At 44.4% G+C, this 21,879-nt stretch overlaps 1 protein-coding gene across 3 annotated transcripts in view; it reads left to right on the forward strand.

Moving 5' to 3' along the window:
• LOC110388750 (fibrillin-2-like) overlaps positions 1-21,879 on the forward strand; it is a 128,887-nt gene that overhangs the window by 12,828 nt on the left and 94,180 nt on the right. For 2 of the 3 annotated variants that reach the window (XR_002432970.1, XM_021378308.1), the window contains exons 3-5: positions 13,145-13,227; positions 15,531-15,629; positions 21,563-21,658. Coding sequence is in view for 2 of the 3 variants with exons in the window: in XM_021378308.1 (XP_021233983.1) it covers positions 13,145-13,227; positions 15,531-15,629; positions 21,563-21,658 (278 nt within the window). In the remaining variant the exon portion in view is untranslated. Of the gene's footprint in view, positions 1-13,144; positions 13,228-15,530; positions 15,630-16,087; positions 16,229-21,562; positions 21,659-21,879 lie in introns of those variants that run through there. The other variant, XM_021378309.1, reaches the window with a different exon arrangement.

Raw genomic sequence — 21,879 nt, forward strand, 5'->3', positions numbered from 1 at the left:
GGTCCCATCCCAGGACTAAGTGACTGTGCTGTCACCTCAGGGATATCTCCAGTTCTATTTGGCAGCTGAATCTAGATGCTTAAGTTTCAGCTCTATTTGTGCATCTGACATTGAGATCTTCTGAGTGCCATCTGGGTCTGGGCTCAAGCAGAGGGCAGGCTGGTATTGTTAAGGAACGCAGATGAGAGAAATGCTCAGTGATAGCTCCAGAGTTTGCTCAGAAGGAAGCAGTGTGCCAGTTCACACCACTTTTTGGGTGGTGGGATTGAGGTTTTTGGAACTGAAGTAAGGGGAGCTCCAGGGGCCAGAGGGAGTAATGGTCTCCAGCAGGAATATGAGGGACATTGTAAGTCTGGGATTTCAATGAGATCAGATTTAAATAGTTCTATTGTCACAGATTAGCATCTCCTACTTGGACAGGTCCCACACTGGGTCAGCTACCTGCTGTCTCTGTCTTGGTACATGCATGTCACCCCGTGGCAGAGAACTTTGGTGATTGTGCCAGACACAGCATGAAACAGCCCCATCCTGGGCTCTTCTCAGCGACACCGTGGTGGTCTCAGTCTGGGTATTCCTGATAGCCCTAGGAAAGTGATCTGTAGCTCTGCTCAGCAAGCAACTTCAGAATGTTGAGTTGTGACTACTTTCTGTTTTACCCAGCAAAATAAATGCTGCCTCCTTCCAAGTGCATTACTTCTGCTGGTGTTAACAAGAAGTTTAAATGTGCATTTCTGCACCTTTAAAACTGGTTTCTTAGCACCAAATTTAAGTGAAATCCCTGGGACAAACTTATTCCTAAAAGTTAAATATAAAATATGCTGCTTTACAGAACAAGAGAATTGTTTCTCTGGTAGGAGCCTTTAAGCACCTCGTTTTTGGGACTGAGTCGCTATCCTTACATTAAACGGGGTTGCCTGGCATATTTCTACTTCTGTGTATCTATTGATAAAGACAGCTGGCTTCTCTAGTGGCATTGCTCGTCTTTCTAGTTTGCTAATTACTTATCAAACTGTCTGTCACATGAACATGTATAGGCTTGGGAAAGTACGCAGTGAATGTGCAGATAGCCCAGTCCTAGACTTGTGAAACTGGTAAACCACTGGAAGAAGTACTTGCAATACATTTGAGGGATTGAGTAAGTCAAGAACTCCCCTCAAGATCCCTAGCTCCACTTCAGGCCAGGAATCCAAATGTCAGCATTGTTTCGGATTTATTCTCGCACCATGACACAATCCCAAATCCCTGTAGATGGAAAGATACACGGACAAAAACCACTATCACATTTGGCAGTAATTATTGTCCCGCTAGTGATCTCCACTGCCTGCAGTGGTGTTCCCACTTATTGTGTGAGATGATCCCTGGGGCCCAGCAAAGAATCAGGCTGAGATCAATAGCAGAAAGAATTTTGAATCATAGGAAAAATTTCCTATGATTCAGTGGAGAGGCAAGATCATCTTCCCTGGAAAAGCCACAAGCTTCAGTCCTATCCAGCTAGAGAATGCAGCAGTGATATTGATGCAAATTCCTCTTATTTGACTTTGTACAGGCATGAGCTCCGCGAGAAGAAAATAAGTTGAAAGGGCAGATACTCTAAAGAGGAGTTTCCATGTCTCATAAGTAAAATAGGTCTTCTGTGGATAGCAGACACCCTTTCTTTCTGCAATATCAAATAAAAAATATTCACTGGCCTGGAATTAGCTAAATTGCCACTGAGTTGGTGAATTTACAGCAAAGAGTAACTAAATGATTTGTGGACATCTAGAATAGTATTTCTGCCAGTAGCTGTTCCTAAAACTGATCGAACAGAAGTGCTTTGTGAATTGTCCAAATCTGTTGCCAAATGGTTTGATTTCACCATAAATATTTCTTAATTGAATCTTGGAAGACATAAAAAACTGAATATAATGCCTAAGAAAGGCAGCAACTATCAGCAAAACCTGCCTCTTATCATGCCAAGGGGCTTTTGTTAATCCCGTGTAAGATGTCAGAATTGTTTCACCCCAAAATGGATGCACTGTGGAGCAGAAAACAGATTTACTTGTCTCTCAGGATGGCTTGAGGGACTCCTAAAGTTAGCAGATTGTGCACAAGCAGAAGAAGGTGTATTTAACACAGTTTCAACTGTGTGTACCAGGAATGGTGTAATTGTATAATATACAATTGTATAATATACTGGAGCAGATTATGGAAGCTAAACACCCAAATACAGGTGTAAGAGCAAACCTTTAGTGGAGGAGGTATAGGACATTTGCCAGCTGTGGTAAATGGCAGCTACTTGCCTTTCCACAAACTCCACTGGGAAAAAAAATGCTCCTGGAAGCAGGCGTTGGTCCTCAGAGGCTGGCAGATGAGACAGGGGAAGATCTCCGTGTTTTTAACACGACCAGGGAGCTCTTCCTAAAGGAAGTTATGGTGCTAACCACAAGATAACAAGGTGTTAAGAAGAGTCTAGAGAAGTTCAAAGGATAGACATTTGCCAAAGATTACTAAATGCATAGAAATCAAATCTATCTCAGGACATCCTTGACTGAAAATAGGTAGAACTGAGGGCAATACTGGGGGAAATTATTTCCTACGTTTATGTTGTTCTATATGCATCCATTTTTGGTCATTGCTTGAGAAAATATACTGTATATGGGCCTTAGACAGATGCCGTATGTCTGTACTTACAAATAGCAACAGACATTGGTCATATCTTGTGAAGTTAAACTGCTGTTCAGCAGAGTCTTTCTAAGGAGCTGATAAGCAAAGCCTGAGGACTGATAAGTGCAGTGTTGTTCTGAGTTCATGTCAGAGATCTGTTCCATGAATCCTTACAAGAGTTTTCTCAGATCACCAGCACCCAAGATACATAGGGTCAAAATACCATGTAAGCGAGAGTGCAAGATGCAGACAGATCACTGAAAAGTCTACTTCCACTCTGAGCAGAGAGGCAGTCATTCTGAAAAGAAACGGGGAGCTGGAGATCTGCAGGGCAATGTCCAGTGCATGGAAACAAGGAAATAGCTGAGCAGTTTGCAAGAAGGACAGCTTGTAGCAGTCACAAAGATCATCAGCTTCTAGTCTGAGTAGGCCTCCCTCCACATTCTTTTTATCCCTCTGGAACAATATTCCAGATGTGGCCACAGTATTGCCTAGAGGAGAGGGGAATAGTTCCACTGGTCCTGCTGGCTGTGCTCCTCCTAATCTGTCCTGGGATGTCGTCTGCTCCTGTTGGGGATTTCTCATAGCATCAATCCGTTCAGCAGGAGGAATGCATGAGCAGGTTAACCACATAGAGCTTCTTCCACTGCTTCCCTTGGAGACCCACTGTGTGAGTAGGTGCTGTCTCCAGATGAAAGTAGTAGGTTCCCCAGGATACACTTGATACAGTTTAGTGCCTCCACAGTTGTGTTCAAGAATGCTGCTGAATGAAGGTTTCACTAATATATCTGACCTGGGACCCAGGGTGGTGCCATTAGCTGTCGTAGGAGGTCTGAACACAGTTTACATTGGTTATGAACCCTTATGAACACTTACAGAAATCTGTGGGCAGTCAGCAGCTGCTAGGGTGCAATGCCAAGTTCATTTGCTGCTGGCATTTGCCAAATGAATATCGGTAACTGTTGTGTGAAGCTAGTACATGCTAGGACATGCGTGTGTACTGTGAAATATCTAGAAAAACATCTCTTCACCTCCTGTCCTCCTGCAGTCACTTCCTTTAGGGCTCTGGGTTTACATCTGGTTGTATTCTTGTGGCCACATTCTGTGCCGCCCATGTAGCATCATGGAAGGAAGTCTCTTACCTCTTGATTGTTAAGTTTGTGGTTGGATAGTTAAATTGTGCAGCTTCTCAGTCCGAAATCACCAAACTTGCAAGAGATGTAAAGCATTGCCATCTCTGTCCTCACCAGGAGATTCAAACAAGTGCAGAAAGTCATTGCTCAGCGCAGCATATCTTGGCTGGACCATTTTAGTTCAGACTCTTTTCCACTGACCAGAGAATATCTTGGAAAGTACTTCTCAGGAGTCTGCCACAGCACTGAGGATCCGTTTCCCCCAGCAGGAAGGAGCTTTAGGCAGTGTCAAGGAGGGAAATGGTTCATGGTCTGACCTTGGAAAGCTGAATGCCTTTGTTTCTTCAGTTACGCTACGAGTCTGGAGAACAACTTCTCTTCAGCTTTATCTTAAATTCATATCCTTCTGTTTGGAGAGATCTGAAGTCTCCTATCTTTGAAGGCTGTCTTTTAGAGATGATAGTGAGCCAGGCAATGAACAGCACTGTGGCAAATAAAACAAAGGGATCAGTGTCCTTTTCTCCTGTGAAGGTCCCGTGATCTGAAAAGGATAAAGAACAAATTAAATCATCTCAGAGTGGATGGATATAGCGCTGCAGATACATGGAAGGGCGTTAGGATTAAATGTGGGAGAATGTTGATCCTGTAGAGCAGATTCTGCTGTAATTTCACCATAACTGTACTCCTGGGAGATTTTAGCTTGAACAGGAGCTCTGTGCAGTTGTGCTTTTGGAAATGCAGCATTGATTTTTGCGGTACCCCACGGTATGGGAGGGCAGTCAGGTTTGATCCAGCACCCATGGAGATGTTACCGGTAATGCAGTAGTCAGTGGGTGCAGGGCAGATAACAAGTCTTACACAACCATCTACAGTGGTTTAAATTATCATTCGTTTTCCTGGAAAGGCGATGAGGCCATCGAGAAGGAGAATGTTTGAGCAGCAGGGAACAATCCCTGTGCAGACCAGAGCAGCTCTGAGAATTACCCCAGCCCTGGCAGTCCACCAATTTTTATTCACTTCTGTCTTCCTCTAATTTAAGGAGTGGAAATACCACTTCTGAAAGCCAGCAGCAACTGAGGCACACTGATTACCGGCGACAGGGGAGACAAATCCTGGGCTGCTGTGCCTGCTGTCTGGAAAGCACACATTACATGCAGCCAAGGCTTCATTAGCTGTGGGTTTTACTTGATGGCAGAAGTGCTACTTGCAGGACATTGCAGTTATTGCACAAAGCAATCCTTCTGTGACAGTGCAGAGCCTTCTGAAGAATACAGAGGCTTCACACTAGCTAGGTATTCTTTCTCCTAAGGCTGAAGGAGTGGGCAAAGGTGTGCATGCATGCACGTGCATTGAGGACATAGATGTAGGTTAAGCAGGAAGTTCAGGGTAGCTGTACTTAGTTTTTGGCTAGCATTTGAGTCTGCAGAACATTCTTAGCCCAGACTTCACATGCTGTGCTGTCTGCCATCTTCTACCTTTAACAATGAGTTCAGTTCTGCTGTGGTCACACTAGGCATCTGACAATAACTGGCAAACGGAGCCCTTTTTGGCTGCTTGCTCTGCTAGTAGGCAACAATTCAGCGCTCTAGGCTGTAGTTCTCAGGCTGCTAACAGGAACAGCCCGATGCCACTTGTGTTCTTTCCCCACTAGCAGATTGGCATCCTGAGCCTGTGGACATTTTTGTGGTGTGAACTGTCTCCCAGTGCTTGCTCATGCTTCAGTGCTTGCTCTCCCAGTTCTCAGCTGTAGTCAATGCCAGCAGGCAGGACTTGGTGCCATCAATTGAAATCCATGCTTATCTCTGTAATCCTATTGTTTATTTAAAGTGAACAAAGAAGATACTATGGCCAGTATTGCTCTTCCCTCTGTCCTTTCTTAGCATCATTCTTTATTCCATATTCATTTTCATTAGGATAATTCTCTTTAACATCTTTTTAGCCTTTTCCTTGTCTGCACAGGCTCTGTTACCTCCATGGCTCTAATACCCACAGGAAAAATCACATGGCTATTAGCACTGTCTTAGCATTATAACTATGTCTCTCCAGGACTGCATCATGTCTGGATAAGACCCCCTTGCTACTGCTGGCTGCCAAAGAGGTAAAGCTGAAATGAGGAGAGCTAAAAAAATCTCTTCATTTTTAATTTAGGACTCTAAAATATCTGTGGGTTTCAATTATCAGTTATAATAAGAATGTTGTGGGCAAATTTACTAAACTTTAATGAATTTTCCTCTAGCTTTCACCTTTTTGTTACTTGGAACACTTCACCATGAACTGTGGTTGCTGTCTTCTGAACAAGTAAATGAGATGCTCTTTATCCATACCCTCTTGCTGAGGAAAACATGCATTGCCAGCTTGTGTTTCCAGGATCAAGATAACTGCTGTTCCTTTCAACAGCATTTTCAGCTTTGCTGATTATTTTTTTTCCTGTAAAACATGATTCTCCTTACTGAGGTCTTGCTGTGGAATCTAATTTCATTCTCCCTCCAGGCAATTTCTGTGGTACCATTAATTTCAATGAATTCTCCCCAGGTTTTGATTTGAAATTCTTCTTTCTTAGCATATGCTTGTAAAGGTTCAGTCGTCAAGGAAAAATTGTGAACTTGTAGCTTAACTTACCTTGTAACAGAATGCCCAGGACTTCTGACAGGATCTCTACACAGAGCTTGATGAAATCCTTGGCTGACTGTCTTTAAGAAAGTGATCTTATGTCTACCTTTGCACATTTGGTACTTGCCACAGCTCATGATGAATTGAATTCAACTTCCACTTTCTTCTGTCTTAGTCTATGAGGCTGATGCCAGATATTTCTTCCTTCACTGATTTTGATCCAAAAATTCTTAGTATTTTGTCTGATAAAATAATTATATAATATTCTTTCACCTTCAAGTAGGCTTGAAGTAACCTGAGGCCGGGGTGTCAAACTCATGAGTGTGCTGAGAGCAGTGGCTCCCTTCTGTGCCTAACTGTTCACATCTGTGTGTTGAAAATGGGGACTGGCAGACAGATTCAGATGTAAGTCAAACTGCGGTGTTTGGTGTCTGGCCATGAGTCATGTGATCTCATTGTGAATTGCATAGAGAGTCCTATATCATTAAAGATCACCCATTCATCTCTTCTGTATCCTGAGGACCTGAGGGCTGAAACATAGGATTTACAGAACCACCATCTGCTCAGGGTGAACTTTGCATTCCCAGTTAATACCACCCACAGACGTATGTCTACTTCTACTCAGATTTACAATTGATTATCAGTGGCAGTATTAGCTGTCTTTGTACTTTTTTCAACCTAATGCAATCAGGAATTGAAGCCCAGGACGTTCCCCCATCTGCAGGACACTTAAATCCATGGCTTCAGAATCGATTCTGCATTCAGGGTCCTCTTTTGTCTGCTCATCACAGGAGAAGCAACAAATGCTTAGCCTCTTGGAAAAAAGTAGGCCCATTTGAAGTCAAAATACAGATTTCTTCTCCATCTCGAAATGGAACAACAAATTTGATAGTGTTATAGCAGAGACTTTGATTTTGCAGTGGTGAGTTTGGTGAAGGAGGCTCCAGGCAGCACCAGGCAAATGCAGCACATGTAGACGGTTGCCACAGGTTCTGCACAGGTCACTGTGTGCTCTGGGAACACCAGAACTGGGAAGGAAAGCAGCACACGCCATTGCACAGAAACTCATTTAATGTTTGTGTTGCTCATCTTGTGGCCACCATGGAAAGTGGAAGCTAAGATTGCTTTTACATGAAGCATCACAGAATCACAGAATTGCAGGGGCTGGAAGGGACCACAACAGATCATCGAGTCCAGCCCCCCCACTAAAGCACATTCCTTACAGTAAGTTGCACAGATCAGTGTCCAGATGGATCTTGAATATCTCCAGAGAAGGAGACTCCACCACCTCTCTAGGCAACCCGTTCCAGTGCTCCATTACTCTCACAGTAAAAAAATTATTTCATGTGTGTGTATGGAACTAACTGGGTTTCAGTTTTTGCCTGTTGACACTTGTTCTATTGCTGCACACCACTGAAAAGAGTCTGGCTCCATCCACTTGACTCCCATGCTTGAGATATATAAACAATGATGCGATTCCCCCCCTCAGTCTTCTCTAGATTGAAGAGTCCCAGTTCTCAGCCTTTTTTCGCATGGGAGATGCTCTGTGCCCTGAATCATCTTTGTGGCCCTCCAAAGTTCCCTGTCTTTTTTTGAAGTGATGAGCCTTGCACTGGGTGCAGTGCTCCAGCTGTGCCCTTCCCAGGGCAGAGCAGAGGGGAGCAGCACCTCCTTCGCCCTGCTGGCCACACTGAGCAATGCAGCCCGGGGTCCCACTGGCCTTCTTGGCCACCAGGGCACATTGCTGGCTCATGGTCACCTGTTGGCCACCAGGACACCCAGTTCCTTCTCCACAGAGCTCCCTTCCAGCAGGGCAGCCCCCAGCCTGTACTGATGCATGTGGTTATTCCTCCACAGGAGCAGGACCCTACCTGCACTTACTCTTGTTGAAGCTCATTGGGTTCCTGTCTGCTTCTCTCCATCCTGCCCAGCCTCACTGAACGCCAGCACAGCTTTCTACTGTGTCAGCCACTCCCCCCAGCTTTGTACCATCAGCAAACTTGCTGAGAGTGGACTCTGTCTTTTTGTTCAGATCGTTGATGGAGATGCTCATAGAGGGGTTTTGGGAGTTTATTCTCAATCCAAATTGGCTGTTTTGTCATTCTTGTAAACTCTGCCCAGTTGCTTTTTCCCTTTGGAGAGCATTCTATTTCTTACACTCAGAAAGGTACACCTGCAGCATTTCTGCTACGCATCTGCCATGTATCGGCTGCATGTCTGCTGCACATCTGCTGGTTATGTCCTGCACATGTGCTGCGCTTCTGCCATGTCCCTGTTTTCTGTCTGCTCTGCTTCTGCTGTACATTTGCTAGGTATGCACTGCACATCTTCACTGTGACTACTGTGCACGCGCTGTGTTTCTGCTATGTCCTGTTTTGTATCCAGTGTATGACTGCTACGTATCTGCTGTCTTCTTTATGTTTATTGTGTGTTTTATGCATGCATGTTTCGTGCATGCTTCATGATTACTGCATGTTTTCTCTTTCTCAGTATCTCCTGCAGTCATGCTGAAGGTGGAAAACTCGTGTATGCCTGGGTGGCTTGTTCTGAGTATTCTGGAACCCACTAGCCTCTCCCAGCCATGAATCTGTTGCCTCAAACCACTGCAAGTTCTTGCCAGAATACAGACTGGAACCTGGCAGATGGACCCTGCAGGGTGCTACTGAGATTGGCCATTGTGCTCAGAGTGCACAGCCATCCCAGCAGCCTCTGCCTCCCCACTGCAGAACCTTGGGAATGGAAACCAGAGGAAGAAAATCTTCAAAAATCCCAACCGCTCAAGCAAAACTTCCAGGAAAAAACAAAGGCAAGTTCGGGAAAACATAGGGTGATGGCACACATACTGTAATAGAGACCTCAGGATTTGAGGAAGGGCAAGCAAGACAAGTTCTGCAGTAAGCATTTCATGGCATGAGAGGAAGGTATAGACACTCACAGTCATAACAACGTCTGCAAGGCCACAGGCAGTGTTTGGGATGCTGTTCTGAAGGAGTGAAGGGATGCTGAGACTATACCTGTCTTACGCAATTTCTTTGCTGGTGGAAGAATACCAGAGTCCAGTTTGCCATCTAAATTCACATCAGGAGCAATGTGTAACATTTCTCAGCGGTGATTTGGTACGAGGAAAACATCACAGACGTCTGTACTCAGCTTGGTCATGCTGTGCAAGCGGTATAATACACACCAACAGCCTGGCCTTCCTTTTCTTTATGAGAACAAACCAGATCTATCTAGAGACTAATGTTGCTTGAGATGCTTAACGTGTTCAGAAACAGCTATAGAGACATTGTTCGCTTAGAGTTGTTCCTGCAAGGTGACTGGTGATTCTAAGCTGCTAATTTTTTCCTGAAAGCTGTGCTTGGTATTTCATTTTTTCTGTGCTTTTTCACTGAGTCACTTCAAAGAACATATTGGCGTGTGGGGTACTCTGGCCTCCATGGGAAGTGGAAGCAGATGCTCAGATTGTTATTTTAGATCTTGAAATCCTTTTATCTATAAAGGTCACTTTTTTCTTCTAAATGTATCCAAAGCATATACAAACCACATAGGAGTTTGACAGCATTTTGGTTTTGATAGGAGGGGGGGTTCAGTTGTGCGTTTTGCTATAACAATGAAACATGAGCAATGAAAGCATTTTTTTTCCTGGCTTTTAATGTTCTGGATTTCATCTTAAAGTACTAATCTCATGAAAAGTACTGGAAAGGACCGTGTCCAGGCTGAAGGCAGCTCTCAACCGACACTCTGAAAAAGGGCAAACTAGGATTTGTTCTCAGGTGTGATTTCCTCACTGCTGCTATCTAGAGCAACACAGACCAGCAGCACAGAGCTGTGTTACAGAGCACCAGGAAAATGAGAAGAGACTGTTCTCTGTAAAATTAAATGAACTCGCTGGTCTCGCTGAGGTGAATTGACTTGTTTCCAGAATAAAAATAAAAGAAATAAAGCAACCAATGCTTTGTAGTTTTTAAAAATCAGATATTGTTGTTGCTCCACTCTGCCACATCCATATGTTTGCTCCTGTGCTGAGGCACAGCTTAGCTACAGATATTTCTACCAGTAGATGAGATACATACATAGTCGTTGAAAAAGTGTTTGTTTCACAATGAAATGGATTACAGTGGACACGGGATCACAGAACAGTTGAGGTTGGAATGGATCTCTGGAGGTCCTCTGATACAACCCTTGCTCAAAAAGGGACACGCAGAGCAGGGTACCCAGGACTATGTCTGGGTGGCTTCTGAAGATCTCCAAGGATGGAGACTGTGGTCAGCTTGCTCCAATGCTCTGTCACTGTCACAGTGATGAAGTGTTTCCTGATGTACAAACTTTGGTGTTTTAGAAGCATTCCAAACTGCATAGCAGAAGCTGCCCAATCTGATTCAGTATAACCACCATCTCTGTTCAGTGATGATGATAGTTACTAAATGTCAATCACCACCCCCAAGCTAGCTTACTGAATTGGTTGACATGAAGCTTGATTAATAAAAATTAGAATGAGGATAGTATGATGAATACCAAACAACATAAATCTGGGGCAGTAGGTCCTAATAAACAGACCAAGGTGTTGTTAGAGCCTGCTTAGGTCTATGAGTGGGAGAGACTTTGTTAATAAAGGGTTTCTCAATCCAGCAGTGAAATACATAACAAGATCCTGTAGCTGAAAGTAGAAGCTAGATGAACTCAGATCCCGAATAAAGCAGCTTTAACGGAGAGGATTACTTCTTACTGGTGTTCTGCCAAAGTGTATCTTTCACTAGTGATTTTAGTTCAAATTCTCAAGCCTGTCTGAGTGATGTGATCCCTCAGGGGTTACACAAGAGGCTGGAAGATTGCTGGCCATAGTCAACCTTCTGTCTATACCTACCTCTCTTCTGCCTTCCCCCAACTGTTTGGTCCTTTATTAGAGACCTTGCATCTCTGCAAGGAGCTGCATTCTAATGACTCCACACTTGGCGAAGTCACAGAGTATGGACATCACATGAGTTTGTGCATTTCATGTTTTCTTTAGGGAAACTTTCTGGGTAAGTCTGTTAGTTCATTTGTGGATGTGCAACATGGCACAGCATGGTGTAAATACCAAGCTGAAGTATATGCTTGGACCCAAGAAACTTGGGTTTCTTGACTTCTTTGAAGTGTGACATTGTTGAAACTGTCAAAAAACATTTGAAGATGAAGAAAGCTATGGTCAGCTTGTCTGGTTGGCAGTTTTGAATGCACATAAGTTTGCCACTCAGAATGGAAGAGCAGGACTTTGTCCACTGAGCATATGCAGCACTGATGAGTTATATGCACAAGGAACATATGCCCTTGCTCTGTTCAGATTATCAAGTTTTCACTTGCCTGGTTTCTGGGGTTGTCTGATATCTAGGATTCTCTGTTCCCATGTGAAAATGCAGGTCTCCAACTGTCTGTGTCTAACTTTGTGGCTATGGCCCCATTCCTGACCTAAGAACCTACTTGCATGCTCTGGCTTATGAGAGTAGACGTGGCTGTGCCTCAGTTCTTCACTTCTCCATGTCATCCTACAAGGTTCACGCTGGGCATTTGGGATTCTGATTTTGAATAGTCTGACAGCCTGGAGTTGCCAGAATGGTTCTGGTTTCAGCTATTATGGCTGCTGCAAACAAACCACTCCACCATGAGCAGTCTGCAGAAAAAAAGATGCGTAAGGACATTTACTCAATGTGCTGCTAGGTATGGAGATGCTTAGCCACATAGGTAGCTACCATCCTTTGGGCCTGCCCTCTCCTGCCAGCCTGATGGACTTCAGGCAGCACCTGCAGTCTCCTTTGTGCCCCTCAGTTTGGAGGAGGCATTTGATCCATACCTGTGGTATAGGGTTAGAACTGGTCACACCTGTGGCAGTACCACAGATCTCTCCTCTGGCCTCCAAATGCTTTTAACATGGCATGCATTCCTACCTGTTCTACTTAGCCACGCTCTTACTCAGTATCCCCCTCTGGAGTCCTTCATGGCCTTAGCTCCCAGCGGGACCTTGGGTTGCTGCTTTCCTGGTCAGCTTAGCACAGATCCTCACCTGGCACCTGGCATGCTGATTCTGCTCCAAGATCCTGGCAATCCCCAAATCCACACATCCTGTCCACACCACAGATGCTGTCCCCAATCAGACATAGACTACCTGTGTTGGATCCCAGGAAAAGAAGTGGTTTAGGTTTCAGATCTTTTGTGACCCTTCCCTCAGAGGACCAGTATGGGGCCAGACTTGCTCTCCCTGTTGCTGTGAGAAACGTCCAGATCTGTTCCAGGCAAGTCAGTCTCCCCAGTGAATCGTGGAAGAACTCTGTCGTGGCACTTGGGCATTGATCCACAAACTAGACGTCACTGTTCATGACACAGGGCAGTGACAGCTGTACATTTTGTGCAACTCATCAGATGAACAGAAAGCCAGTCTGTAAGAACTCTTTCTGTGCACCTTGAGTTTTGAGCTCCATGGCCCTGACACAGTGCATCATAGCTGAAATGATGTCATGTGTGCCCTCAGTCCCCTTTGCACAAATGTGTGGCTAACTGGGGCTTTCTGAATGGGGAGGTCAGAAGTCAGTTATTAATATATCGTATGGTGACTCCATTTGGTGGGAATTAAGTAAGGCTTATTTAAGCTTGGAGTAAGGGAGTGGATTTTGGCAGAAAAATGACATTTAAGAGACTATTCAACTGTTCTCATGCAGCAATAATATGTACTGTATATCCAATGGCACTGTTCAGAAACAGAGGAAAAAATTGTTTTTAATTTTCAGACCCAATGTCTGTGGCTCAAGGTTCCACTCCTACTGCTGCCCTGGCTGGAAAACGCTGCCTGGAGGGAACCAGTGCATTGTCCGTGAGTATCAGTTTTCCTGTTAAGGGCACCAGGGGAACTCACTGCCATGTGGGAAGGAAAACACATCTCATGCTTCAGCAGATTACAAGATATTTCATAATCCGCTGGGATAGCAACAGTGATTCTTGGGTGTTGACGTCTCTACTACTCTTGTTTGAAGGAGGGTTGGTGCAATTGGTCCCATTTAGCGCGTGGCCTTTTATCTTCTGCCAGGTTGCTGCTGTTCCTTGTACATACAGCTTGCGTGTTTGCTCATAGGAGCAATTTTAGCGACTCCTGAGAAAGTAATTTTAGAGTCTTTATTTAGATGAAATAATTTGGCTGCTAGGACAAGAGCTAGATGCTGCCATTGTAAGCACATTATCATGTGAAAGTGTCCACAAGCAGGAATTCGCATCTTTCTTTCAGAGGTCAGTTTCTAAAGCAGAATGCTGATTCATGTAGATCACACCTCTGTTTCAGCAGGTAGTTGTCTTCTTTGGAATAGAGCATTATTACACTCTCAAGTGCTGATACACACCTATACCATCCTTTAAGGGGTTAGGACCTGTGACTGATGATTCTCACTTCTGCAGGTTAAAGCATAAGCTATAGGGAGATGAAGGAGTCTGCCTTTTGGAGGATGCTCCCATGGGGAGTGAAAGTCATTTCAGGGATAAATAAATTAGATTCTTATTGGAAACAACAGGAGTAGTTGTGCCTGTGTTTGATCATGCTCCGTACTGAAGCATGGCAAGCACATACTGTAAGTGAATGGTGTCCTGCAGATATTAACCATATCGTGGTCATACCAAATAGCAGAAAACACTAGGAGATGCTTGGATCTCCCCAGATTTTAGCTTTCTGAAAGAATCTTCTGCATTAGAGCACATTTGGAATGCCCTTCTGCAAAACTTCCTAAAAATAATGGACAGTGGGAGATTTCAAGCTGAGGAAAACAATAGGCTCCTCTGGTGGTATCTCTGAAATAATGCATGTTTCACAAGTTATTTCACCTTCAGAACTTAAAACTCAGTCATCTTAGTGAGAAATGCCTCGTGTTTCCTAGTAAGCAGTTGTCTGGGACCTCAAATGCACAAAACTGAGCCCAGAGCTGCAAATCTTCTCCTCTTAGAAGAAATGGTGTCTAGTGCATCTAGAGTGGTGTGGGATCAGTTTATATGTCCTTGCACACACTGAAAATCAGAAGTAAGTAATGACTCAAGAGTTAAATGCATTTGACTTCACCCTTGGTGATGGTAAGATAGGATGGTGAGATACAGAGTTCTGCATACTCTCCTCTACCCATGGGAAAAGACAAGCAAACTCACAAAATCCTCATCACCTTAGGAAATCCACCCTGCAGAGAACAAACACCCCATGAAGTGCACGGGGCTTCAGTTTAATTCTGACTGAAGCGAAGGGTTAAGGAGCTGTTCAGTGACATGCAGGGCTAGCAGCATTCAGGGTTGTCTGCTGACTTTTCTCATAGCTGTAAAACATGCCATCTGGGCTGGAGGTCCTCAGGGAACTCTACCTTGTAATTGTATTTATAAAACACACAGAGATGAGTTTCACGGGACTCTAATAAAATCTGTGCTTACACAGGTGGAACAATATCAGCTGTCAGCAATGCTCTTGGCTCCCATGGCACAGGAAGGGGAACAGATTAGCAGGGGTCCCAGGCAAGAAAGGATGACATGAAGGCATCCTGCTAATCCATCTCTCACTGACTCAGGTTCAGCTTTCATTCAACTGGAGCTGCATCTCAGTAACAGTCTGCTAGCTCAGAGCCGAGTGATGGACTGCAGAATGCTTCATGGGAACACCAAAATTTTAAAGAAACCCATCTCGCTGTGAATGTCACTTGTCTCTGGTGAGAAACATTTTAGCACACATTTTAGCAGGGAAAGGTTCCACATTTTCTTCTGCGGTGAAAATACGTTAACAGAGCCAACCGCAGTGTATGATGAAAGGAAGACATCTCTAGGAATCGTAGAGTCATAGGCAGGGTTGGAAGGGACCATGGAGTCCATTCAGTTCAGACCCCTTGCCATGAGCTGGTTGCCAGCCTGGCCTTGGGCACCTCCACGGATGGGGCATCCCAGCTGCTCTGGGCAGCCTGGAAGGAACTCGTGCCCTGTGAATGAGTGGATTCTTCTCTGCCATTCTGCCCACACTGGCATTCTCAAGATGTGCCCCAGATTTCTCCCCATGTTGTTCTTCATACAAGGTGAATTCACACCCTTTTGGCAGCCAAAACTGTGCCTGTGAGTAACACACTAGCATGTTGCGCTAATCACTGTCTCCTCCTTTTCCTCCAGCAATTTGCAGGAATTCTTGTGGTGATGGATTTTGTTCACGGCCAAACATGTGTACGTGCTCCAATGGACAACTCTCTCCCAACTGTGGCTCAGCTGGAGGTAAGAAAACAGTGGTGGTGATTCTCCTCCCTCTGGAGCATTTATGTGATTTCATAAAAATTTTGCCATCACAGTAGGCAACCAGGTCCTAAACTGAATTGGGCAGTATTTACAAAATCATTTCTTTTGATTTATGCTTCTTTGTTATGAGAAATCATACAGGATAAAGCTCAGAAACTGAATTTCACAGCAGCAAATAGCAGCACTACTGCCAAAGAGTCCATCCACTCCTGACTGCTTCTTGAAGTGGAATTAAATCTGTCACTGCTTTTGTTTACCAAACAATTACTTTTTCCAATGTTAAATTCATTCATGCTTTGCTTAGGCTCTGATTTGAATGTCAGGGAGAGTTGCCCAATGCTTTTAGTGAACTGCAGGGACGTGAAGTTAACGTGCTGGCAGAGTTGGGAATGCAGAAATTCCATTGCCACTTTTTCTGCCTTTTTCTCTCCTCTCAGACTTTCAGGACAAAAACCTGAAAAGCTCGGGGAGGAGCTTATGTGGCTGAGGTTTTTGAAAAATACTGCACAGAAACAAACTATGGAGGACTCTGAAGAGTGACAGTCAAATATCCAGAAGGCAATTCCCATAACCCTCTGGTAATTCTTTCAGAACATATTCAAGATGAGATTCTGTGTGCAAATGCTCCGTTACTCTACGGCATATGGCTCTGCACAGAAGGCACTCCTCCTGTTTGAGTCTGAATAATACAACCGTAGAATCATAGAATGGTTTGGGTTGGAAGGGACCTTTAAGATCATCTGGTTCCAGCCCCACTGCTATAGGCAGGGACACCTCCCTCTAGACCAGGTTGCTTACAGCCCCATCCAGCCTGGCCTTGAATGATTCCAGGGTGGGGGCATCCACAACCTCTCTGGGCAACCTGTTCCAGTGTCTCACCACCCTCACAGTAAGGAATTTCTTCCTAATACCTAGTCTAAATCTGCCCTCTTCCATTTTAAAGCCATTTCCCCTGATTGCTAATGGCCTTGTATATTCACTGGTGTAGGCTTACTGTTCCTCTGTGCTCCTTTTCCCACGATGTTGTATGGTTGAAATGGATCTGGGAGTTATGGTAGATAGCAGGCTGAATAGGAGTCAGTAGTCACTGTGGCAGTGTGTAAAACCAGTCACACCCCAATCTAGACAAAGGAGATGATGATGAAAAAGTCAAAGTTAGGTGTTGTATGGGAACTGCTGAGTCACAGCCTGAACCACTGATGGAGCACCTGGACGAAAGACCCAGTCAGCCCTGGGAGCATTGGTGAAGGCAATTCACCTGTGCATCTGGAAGGGCTGGAGCCTGCCTCTACCCCTCTTAGGCCTCATTGAAGGGTTGAATGCCCGTGAGGAAGGATCTCTTTCTGGAGATCTTTCCTTGGTGGAAGCTTTTCACTGCAAACCTGGAATCTTCTGATAGGGGTGAGTGATCTACTTCCCTTCTTTTGTAGCACCTTTCTGTTGTGCTGGTCCTTCCACCTCTTTTGTAACGCCTTTTCCATTGTGTTGATCTTTCTAATCGCTATGCGTGTTATTCTCTCTGTTAGCTGCTAGTAGGGCTATGGCTGGAAAATTGCATCTGGGCTGCTATTTCAAGAAGGATGTAAAGAAAATGGGGATAGATCAGCAGTGGGCTGGAGCATGTGTCCTCAAAAGTGAAGCTGATGGAACTGAGCTGATTTAGTCTAAGAGGAGGAATCAGAGGGATCTGTAGTTTCTGGGATCTGCAGAGGCAGTGGAGTCAAACTCTTCTTGGTGGTGGCAGCCAACATTACAAAGCTTGCTGGCCACAAATTGCAGCTTGGGTTGTTCAGACTGTACAGTTAGAAGTTTTTTTACACTAGAGGGTGGTGCAGTGCTTGGACAGGTCACCAAACTTGTGGGAGATTGCCTTCCTTGGGCGATTTCAACCGTCAGCCAGACAAAGTCACAGCCATCTTGGCTGTATGGAGGCTGGATGGAGACGTCCAACAAGCCCTGTAACCACACTTGTGTGAGTTTGTGTAAGACTGTTTGAAAGAGTAGCTTACGCTGAGTCTTGAACTGCAATACCTCCTAAGCAGCAGATAAAAAGCAGACAAAATCATCTGAGTCCCTCACAGGAGGAGCCAAAAGGATGAGGATGTGAAGTACTGTTGTTCATCCAGAGGAGCCAGTGAGGCCTGTGCTTGTTGTGGCCTTCCAGTACTTGAGATAGGGAGCTTATAAATGGGAGGAAGGCTGACTTTTCTGCAGTCTGATAGTGATAGGACAAGGAGGAATGGCTTTAAACTAGAAGAGAAGAGATTATGTTGGATGTCAGGCAGAAATTCTTCACTCAGAGGGCAGTGAGGCCCCAGCACTGCCCAGAGTTGTGGGTGCCCCATCCCTGGAGGTGCTCCAGGCTATGGATAGGCTCTGGGCAGCCTGAGCTGGTGGGAGCACCCAACCCATAGCAGGAGTGGGGCTGAGGGGGCTGTGAGGTCCCTTCCAACTCCAGACATGCTGTAATTCTATGATTCTATGATCTTTGTGTGCAGCTAGAGGCACAGTGTTTTAAGAATGCTGTTATTTTTTTTTTCTCTAGGGCTCTGTGCAAGATACAGAATTTAGTGGGATTTTTAGTGTCTTTTAAGTCTAATGGCAATTGCTGGAGACAACTTAGAAACTTATTTTCCATTATTGCCCATCTATAGGCATGCTATTGTTAATAAAGTGACTTGCAGGCATCTGTCTGAAGGCCAGAGACCTAGCCCTCTCGAACCCTAAAACCACATTCAGAGCATGACACAAAGAAGGAAATTCCCTGTGTCTGATCCCAGAGTGCCATGTTGTCCTTCAGCCCTGCAGATGTCCCCAGAAAGTGCTCAGCATTGAGGCCTATGTGAGCGCTGCTCTGCAGACCTCTCCAGTGCTTTGCTGAGAGGAAGGTGCTGGAGAAACAAAAGTTTCTGGAATGAGGGTCCAGATGTTAGCAATCACAGAGGAATGCAAGGAATGCTGTAAGCAGTGTATACATTTGGGCACAGACTTGGCATTCCTCTGTGCCTGGGGTGGATTTCAGCAGGCGCTTGGGGTTAGGGGGGTAGGGTTGGTTTCTCTGCAGAGGCTTCATCAAATCTGGCATTCATTTGAGGGGATGTTTGTATCTACATTTATCATGAATGCTTCAGGGAGGTAAAATAGTCAAACAGTGCATTCCAGAGGCAATAAAAGCTACTCTGCCTCTCTCTGTCATAACAAAAAGTTTGGTTTCTTACTTGGGGGAGCAAAGGTATTTAAAGAGTAATTTGCAAGTGACTGTTTAGATAGTAGCAGCCTGTTAGCAGACATAAAACTTGTCTGCAAACTCCACTGCTGATGGCTGGCAGAGCAGCCACAACCATCAATTCTTTACAGTAAAAGTAGCACTAATCCAATCCAATGGGAAGAGTTAACTAGGGTGAGCTGTCATTCTCTTTTTTCTGGAACTTTTGTCTCTGCTATTTTGGAAAATCCCTACAAAGTGTAACAGGCCTTTCAATTCTTGGTTGAATGATGTTCTGCACTCCAAATCTAGCAGACCTCTCAGTGCCAGCACTGGAGATAAGTGAGGTAGCAATGGGATCTTGGGGCCTTCGGGGTCACAGCAGAAGTATGAAATAGGAGCTCTCTAAGCAATCACTGCCAGTTATCTGGGAAATTTCTGGATGAGTGTTGGTATTATATCCGCACCCCAAGCTCCTAAAATTTCTCAGCTTCACTAAATCTTAGCCTTTGCTGAATGGATTGAATGCAAAGTGTAGTGGTCTGTGTAGGGAAAAGCTCTGACAGATGGACAACTGACAGACACTTCCTAGCTACCTTTTCCTACTGTCTCTGGGTGGGTCTCACAGACTTGTAGCATGTAATTGCTTTCCCAGTGCTGATTAATTGTAGTGAGGGATGTAGGGTAAGAATGTGCTGGAAACAGAGCTGTTTCCCAGAGAGACTGGTCTCATGTCTGACAATCTGGGCAGTGCTTTGAAGCCTCCAGCTTAGTTTCTTTAATGATTAAGCTTTCATCTAAATTTGGCCTCATCTCTGGCCATAGAGCAATAGGAAGGATTGTAGACATTATAACTAATTCAAACCATACTAGAAATGTGTGAATTAAATGTACAACACATGTGCTTAGCATTTTGAATGCAGAGCTCCAAGACTTCTCACTCCACTCCTTCCTGTCAGGCCTTCTATGAACAAAGCATGAACTGTGTAATTATCCTTATTGGACACTTATGGTTCCTGCTGCCTTTTAGGCAGATGTTTCTCTTTCACTGCCCCCATCTCTTCTCTTTTGGAGCTGTTGTTACATGTAAAGAGAAGACACAAACCTCATCTGAGCATCTCCTCACACATGCACTCTCTAGTCCCACCTTCTTCAAGCTGCCACGTCATAGGATGATAGAACTGTTAGAGCTGGAAGGGACCCTTAAAGGTCTCTAGCCCAGCTCCCCTGCAGTGATCAGGGTCATTCACAGCTTGATCAGGTTGCTTAGAGCCTGTCCTACTGCAACAGACTCTTCTGAAGAGTCTGTCCTGTTCTTTCTTACAGCCCCTTTAGATAATGAAGGCCACGCTCAGGTCTCTGCGGAGCCTTCTCTGGGCTGGACTGCCCCAGCTCTCCCAGCCCCTCCTATCCTGGCAGGCAGGAAATGTGATGTATGTGCTGAAAAACAGTTTTCACTTAACTTATAATAACCTGAGGCACTTGCAATTCGAGTTGTCATTTTTGACAAGGAAAGAATGCATTGTTCCAGACATTTCGGTAACAAATGAAAGCTGGTTGACTTGTATTTGTAAGTCAGTGTTTAGTAATAAACCTCCCCTTTTGGGCTCTTCCACTTTATACAGCACTTAAGGAATGTGGTATTAGTAATGAAGCACTTAAAGCTAGTACTGGCTTTGTGTCTCCATCAGTGTAAAACTGCCTGATTGTTTTGTATTACTGTTGTTTTCCTACAGCGTATTATTAGCATTCAGTGCTCCCTAATTTACAGTGAAAACTGAACTCTAATGTAGAAAGAAGAATAGATAATACATGCTTTTCTTTGCAGATTTTTTTTAAAAAAACAAACCTCTCTTGTATTAGATGGATCTCATTAATAAGGTCACATGGTCATTGGAAAAGTAAGAGAAATATCTTTGGAGTTTATGGTTTTCCTCCACAGAATAAATTGTATTCCCAAGCCATCTCATAGCACGTAACGTGTTTGTTGTATGAAAATGCCTTAAAGATTAGACAGCCTGGAATGTGAGAAGCATATCTTGAAAATGGAGCAAAAATCTAAATTATAATTAAAGGGTACGAAAATATTTGAAATGTGTAGTAGTAACCCAGAAGAAAGAGAAACAGGAGTAAATATGCCCTTACTCTCAGTCACATGAGCTGCATCGTTTAGAAAAAACTAAACATGTTTAATCAGAGTACATCCCATAATGAAGGAAAGTGTTGAATGCTTTTGGTTTCTGCTGAATGAGGTCTATTTCTGTTGCTCTAAAAACTGTTTGCCATTAAGAGAGCAATCCCACCTCATCCTGTGTGACATGGCCTTGAAGTATCACCTTCCCTGCATTGCCCATAGTGTTACACTGACTGTAACGTTCATGGCTCATTTCTGTCTCACAGTGCAATACAGGTGTAGGAACAGTCCAGAAGTCTTGTGTCTAGGGAATAAAGAACAGACTACAGTGTTTACTTGAGTGTTTGTTTCAACTATAATGTTATCTCAGTAAAAGCACAAGCCTTTAACCCACAGTGGGCACAAATTCAATGGTGAGAATTCAGCACTGACTTCATTTAACTTGAAAGAACATTTAACATCACCTGTGCACTGAGAGGAGAAGAGATTAAAGAAGTTACAGGTGAGGTGTGCACCTCCTGTTGGGGCAGTTTGTTGCACTGTCTTGTAATACTTCTCTGCTCTTCTCCACAGTCCAAACCTGCAATGTGAGATGCATGAATGGTGGAAGCTGCAATGAGGAATCTTGCCTCTGCCAGAAAGGTTACACCGGAACGTACTGTGGGCAGCGTAAGTTCTTGCAGCACCAGCTGTATGTGTGCACAGCGAGCAGGAGGCCAAGGCTAGATTTGTAGAGCCTCATAAATAGAGAGGTCACCTTGCATGTACTGATGTGCTGGTTGTAGCTCAGTCTTTGATGTCCTCGCTATATTTTCCTCTCCATTGGAATCTCAGCTCACTCTCATTAGGACGTAGGTTACATTTGTTCTGCCTGGTGTGGCTGGGAGAAG

The sequence above is a fragment of the Numida meleagris genome, chromosome 27, assembly GCF_002078875.1.
Source record: "Numida meleagris isolate 19003 breed g44 Domestic line chromosome 27, NumMel1.0, whole genome shotgun sequence".
Taxonomy (NCBI): domain Eukaryota; kingdom Metazoa; phylum Chordata; class Aves; order Galliformes; family Numididae; genus Numida; species Numida meleagris.